We start from the raw sequence: 6,209 nt of genomic DNA on the forward strand, positions 1-6,209 counted from the left end.
TTATCTAAAATCACAGGATAAACCCAAAGGTAATTTGGACAAAAGCAGGACAAGCCATATATTTCTTGAAATTATTACTGAAGTTATAAAATCTACTAGCACAAGAATTACCATAGATTAAAATAAACACCACAAACATCCCCAACATAGTGAACCCGGTGTTTTAAGTTTGTTTAAAAAGTTAAATCAATAATTTGATTAAAATTCTTTTTGTTGGAAGATTTATTACTTTATTTTATATTAATAAAATTCATTTTATAACCAACTTGTTTAAATCTACAATCATGGAATATGACATATTTAGAGATTCATAAGAGCGACAGAGAGTAAGGAACTAAGATGAATGCCTAACAGGGGAGAAGCCACAATCCAAAGAAAACCCCACTGTAAAACAAAGAGAATAGATGAAACAGGGTTGAATCACAATCCTAACAACAAGCTCACTACAGCGTATGCTCTAGTTATACCACTGTGCTCCTCTTGCTGTTTATCACTGGTTTTGCATATTCTACAAAGTCATCTATTAAAACTGGCCAAGCTCCTGAAAAATTACAAGCAAAAAAGAATCAGTTTAAACAAATTAGATAAATCAAACATTTCTAGATAAACTTTATTATACGGTTTTAAAAACTATCACATCAGAGCAAGAATAGCACTAGAATAACATATTTTATTCCAATAAAGCAGAGCACCACCTTTACATTCTTAACTACGTGTGAACTAAATCGACACGGCAGGTTTCATGCACCTACGCTAAAGAGAAAGTTCAGGAGTTTTTAAGGGTAAACTTATGTTTATGACAGTTTTAAAGGATTCTCATTCGGTTATGGCCAAAAAATTAACAAAAACTTGATCTGACTATAATAAGTACAAGTTTTAAAATTGGGAGGGGCTGATTTTTAAAGTTATTCCTAGAATTCAAACACTCAAAAATAACAGTGGTAGTAGACGTGGTTGTTAATAGAATTATAAAACAGTGTTTAACTGACATTATTTGTAAATCTGAATTACTTTCAATAGATACCAGTACAGTTATCTTTACTGTAGTATAATCAAGATAAATAGCCCCTAGAACTTTTTACCCAATTTTAAAAAGAAGTAGAAATGTCCAGGTGCAACCTGGCTGTTTAGGAACTCTATGCTGGTCCAGTGGTTCATACACTTCATTGCTATAGATATTGTAACAGTTGTGACAGGCTCAAAGACAGTTTTGAAATTTCAGGTTTCTAGGAAATCCTAGAATTCCAGAAAGGACCACAACCCTGACTAGTGTATATTCTGACCTATCTCAATTTCTTTAAAAATGTTATAAACAAATATAATTAAGTTTTACAAAAAAAAAGGAAAATTGATGATACCTTCTTCATCGTAATTACTCATATCATCATTAATCATATTACAAAAATCAAGAAGTAGATTCCATGTATCTTTGGGGATAGACCGTTTATGATTTTCCTGCGAATAAATTAATAAACAATTTTTTAGTATTTAAGAAGGAAAACAAAAAGAAAAATACTTTCTTTTTATGTACTATATTCTGATTTACAATTCTATTTTCAAAAGAAGTAAAAAGATTAAATGGAGATAATAATAACTAGGAAAAATGTAATTAGAATATCACAGGTTTATATTTGTGCTGTAAACATACCTGTAGAAATTTGCACCACAAGTCTAGAAATTTGAATTTCCCAGTGAGGACTATATTCCAGTATGCTATCGCCATATCCTGATCTGTTGTGGTGAAACAAAAAAATTACTGATAGAATGTTCAAACATTATTCCAGGTTTTATAAATGTAATTAATAAATCTATTGTTAAACAATTACACCGTTGTGTAAAAAAAATTGACGGCTAAACCATCTATATATATAATTCTCTTCATGGGGACCATAGAAGACACCATGCAGCTTAGCCACCACCCTCATCCCCCACCTGTCAGGTGAGCTGTGGTTCACCCCGAAAGTTTACAATAGTAGAGCCGGGTCAGCTATTAGGGGTAGGGGCAGATAATCTAGATTTAAACAGGGGAGGTAATAACAATTTCTGCCATAACTATTCATTGTCGTCTGTAAACTGTCGTCGCAGACTGCTGCTTTCGCAGAGTTTGCGGGAGAGAGTGTGAGGATAATCGTCTTTACCAGCTACTGATAGTGTTTTAAAGCAAAATATGTTCAGTCGCAGCATTAGTAGTGAATTATTAATTACTGAAAAGTTGAAAATAAAACAACTAAACAGCGGCATATGCTTACGGCGTGGGTCAGCTCGTGGGCTTATAATGAGCAACACAGAAGAATTTTTTTTTTAAATTGAGAAGTTTTTATCACAATAATATACCATAAGAAAGATGTTCTAACAAATTTGGAATTTATTGATTTGTACCTTTTTAATTGTCCTGCTATTAGTGCTATTGTAGATACTAGGATTAGGGTTCAGATACTAGCAAATAATCAGGTTCAATATTATTTGTTCTACTTAATTATAAAATAAAAATCACCTTGCTAATGTATCATCATAAGAATTCTTTTTGTAAAAAAAAAGTGGAGACAAAATATAAAAAGCTAAAAATCACCTAGTCCTTTTTGCTCAGGATTCTTGGCATAATTGAAAGTGAATTGGTAAAAATCTTTGAAACTGTTTGAATCTCTTATCTCTTGCTCTAAAGTGTTGCATTTCGCTCGGAGTTTATCTACAGAATCGGAACTGTGAAACAAAAAAAATAAAACATTTTAAATTAAATAATGATTAAACAATACAATTCAAACGGGACATTTTGCTAGAGATTTGTCATTGACTCAAAATAAACTCTACTAGCGGTGTTATACAATGGTTCACTATACTGAAAATGTCTCCTGCACGTAATAGAAATTAGCTCACAGAGTCTCAAATACAAACCTGAGTTCTACCATGCCAGTGATGAATTCCTCTTTGGAAAATTCACACTGAGTCTTTGCTTTAAACTTCCATGCAAGTATGAGAACTGTTCTTGATTCAGGAGCCAGTTGGAGATCTTCTAAAAACCTCATCACTCCATCAACAGTCATTTTCTCTTCATCACCAGGATCTACAACAGAGGGAAAAAATCTAAACATAACTCAACATTGATTTCTACCATAATTAAGTTACTTTATTTATAACTTTGATTTGATTATAACTACATATCAACTTGTCCTGTTGTTAATTAAACAACATAAAAGTTACAAATATTAGCGACAATTTTTAATAGGCCGATTCTAGTCGGAATAAGATACGAATGCGATACGCATGCGCAATGGAGAGAAACTACGACTTGCCTTAGCGGCGATGTTTTCGATGGTACTGCGCATGCGTGTGTTTACAACCGCAGAACCCTAATACCAGCCCTAATCCTATCCTTAACCCTATCCCTAATCTTATCCCTAACCCTAACCCTAACCCTAGCCCTAGCCCTAATCCTATCCCTAACCCTATCCCTAATCCTACCCCTAACCCTCATTCTAGCCCTAACCCTAGCCATAGGTCACTGCGCATGCGCAGAACTATCTTTTGCCGAAAAATCTTATTCCGAGTAGACACTTCGTTTTTAATAACCCTATATAAAATAAACCAGGTAACTATTTGGTCATTATATTTTGGGAAATTGATTGTCTTAGCAGTAAAAAAAAACCTAATATTGATGTTTCACTAATTACACAATGCTATTCTATGGTCCATATCCCAAACTACATCAACTCAGGACTTGGGTGGGTTTACTAAAAATCAGAAAATGATGTTTGTGTGGTTGGCTCCATAACATTTAGTGAATGAATGGAAAATAATAATGCTGCAAAATGTCATTCTCATTAGCACTAATGACTAAAATCAAAATGAGTCAAAAGTCAAAAGAAAAACAGCAGCTTAGCAGGGGAAGTCTTCAAAAATCTAATCAAGTTCTCTGTCTCTAAGTCTCTAACTCATTAACTCTCAACTAACCCTTATAGCGCTGCCACAAAGCCTCTATTTTTCTTTTATCAACAGAAGACCTTGGTTCAGCAGTGTTATAACGGTCTGGTGCCATGAAGTAATTATCAACAGCAACATCTAGTTTCCAATCATGAGCGCATAAGCAGTTGATTGCTGTCTTTTCTCCTGTTTGTGTGAAAGCAACAAATTGCCGAACTTTGTCTTTCTGAGAGCTCTTTAATCGTTGCTGTAGTTTTAAAATTAAAAAAAGATAAGTATTTAGTACAACACTTAAAGAAAATTAAAAGACAAATTTGTATATGACTTGGTATTTATTACTGTTTTAAGTAAGATAATAGGACAGAAAACAAATTAAAGAAATAATTTGTTTCTCACCATTTTCGGATGTTTGCAAAGCTAAATTTTTACTTCCTGTTACGATGAGCATGCGCAAATAATACAAAAGCATAAAAAACATGGCTCATTCTTTCTAAAATAATTCAGAACAGAACAAATCATTATGCGCAATTAGGCACCTGACTTACCTGACAAACAGTATTTTCAAGGTTTTAGAGACGTTTTCTTTGTTGTCTATTAAATAAGCACAAAAGAAAATAACGTTAGAACGAAGTTCTTTGTACACATAATATGGGATAGTAAAAAAAAAAAGAACTCTCCAAAGATGAAATCAAAATATGCACATTTATTTCAAATTAGGACCTAAGAAAAAAAATAGCATTTTCACGAGAACATTTAAAATAGGCAAGTTAATGGGGATTAAACGGGGGGGGGGGGGGGGGGGGGGGTAGGAAGAGCGGTACCTTCAATCGAGACCAGTGGCGCCTTTTTCGAAGTAAAATTTAAATCAAGCACCAACTGCCTTTTTAAACCCTTTGTGTTCTTTACCTAATGTCAAATGACACAACGTATTTTTCTTCGCCTTTTCAGCGCTTAGTGGACAAGAGCAATTTGTCATTTTAGCCTTTGTCCACTTAAATATATACTTTTTAAATAAGTTTTAATTTCTGGCATAATGTTAGTTAGTCTGTGCCTGTGGCCAATCTTGTGGCTTATTCCAATCTTTACCCACTTTTAATGGAGCGATTTCTTTCTACCATCCCAAATTTATTTGTATCTGATGACAACGCAAGAATGTCTAATTGTGTATCTTATTATATATTAACTTTAAATTAGTAAATAAAATTATTTGAATATTGCTAGATTCAATAACGAAAAGTTAATTGCTAGGGAGACTAGATCAGTAGGGGGAGATATTATTCACAGATGTTTTCAAGGGGTCATCCATAAATGACGTCATGCTTTTTTTGACGATTTTTACCTCCCCCTCCCCTCCGTCACACGTCACAAAAAGCCAGACCCCCCTAAAATGACGTCACACCTCAGCCTACAACCCCCCTCAAAATTGCAGTTGAATTTTTTTTAAACATCGATATTTTTCTAAAATCTTGTCTGAACTCTGTCGAAATAGAGTATTTTAATCAATTCCTATTACAATTTATTAAAATAGTTTTCTTAAACGCGAAATAACGTCTAAAATTCGTTTTCTAACATTGCTTTTTTATAATGCAAAAGTGTGACGTCGCACCATCTTAACCCCCCCCCCCCCCCCCCCCCCTCATCACACACCGTCACAAAATTACAGAAGCTGTTATTTTTTAGTTAATGTAAAGTTATCCTTTCGAAACTGGCGGGCCATTTTGCCGATAGCGTTCACCTAATTTTGACCTCTTTTTAAATCACTCAATTGTATATGATTTCCTTTATACTTAATAAAGAACACATTCTTATATATATATATATATATATATATATATATATATATATATATATATATATATATATATATATATATATATATAGGGGCGTAGCGATGGGGGGGGGCGGGGGGTACGGACCGCACCGGGTGACACCATTTAGGGGGGTGACACCAAGGCAAAAAATAGCAAAATATATAGAGAAAAACTTGAGGGGGGGGGGGGGTGCAAATCGAAAGTTTGAGGGGGGGTGCAAATCGAAAACTTGAAAGTTTGTCCCCGGGAAGGGTCGCTACGCCTCTGGGGGGTGACACCATTAAGTGCCGCACCGGGTGACACCCGACCTCGCTACGCCACTGTATATATATATATATATATATATATATATATATATATATATATATATATATATATATATATATATATATATATATATATATATACGGAGTGGGAAGAATGGACAGTTCGACCTGGCTAAGCCTACACATTCATCTACTGTAAATAAAATACTGATCT

At 34.0% G+C, this 6,209-nt stretch overlaps 1 protein-coding gene across 1 annotated transcript; it reads right to left on the reverse strand.

Annotated features, from left to right (window-relative positions):
* Window positions 1-286: 286 nt before the first annotated feature.
* Window positions 287-4,377, reverse strand: LOC131930942 (DCN1-like protein 1). Its single transcript, XM_059287607.1, has 7 exons — window positions 4,315-4,377; window positions 3,949-4,165; window positions 2,893-3,061; window positions 2,570-2,700; window positions 1,649-1,731; window positions 1,359-1,455; window positions 287-541 (listed from the first exon to the last, which is right to left on the reverse strand). Exons 1-7 carry the CDS (start codon window positions 4,315-4,317, stop codon window positions 462-464), a joined length of 780 nt encoding a protein of 259 aa, XP_059143590.1. The 5' UTR covers window positions 4,318-4,377; the 3' UTR covers window positions 287-461.
* Between the last annotated feature and the right edge of the window lie 1,832 nt (window positions 4,378-6,209).

Source organism: Physella acuta, unplaced genomic scaffold, assembly GCF_028476545.2.
Source record: "Physella acuta isolate Inbredline_101_S28 unplaced genomic scaffold, ASM2847654v3 ptg001869l, whole genome shotgun sequence".
NCBI classification, from domain to species: Eukaryota; Metazoa; Mollusca; class Gastropoda; family Physidae; genus Physella; species Physella acuta.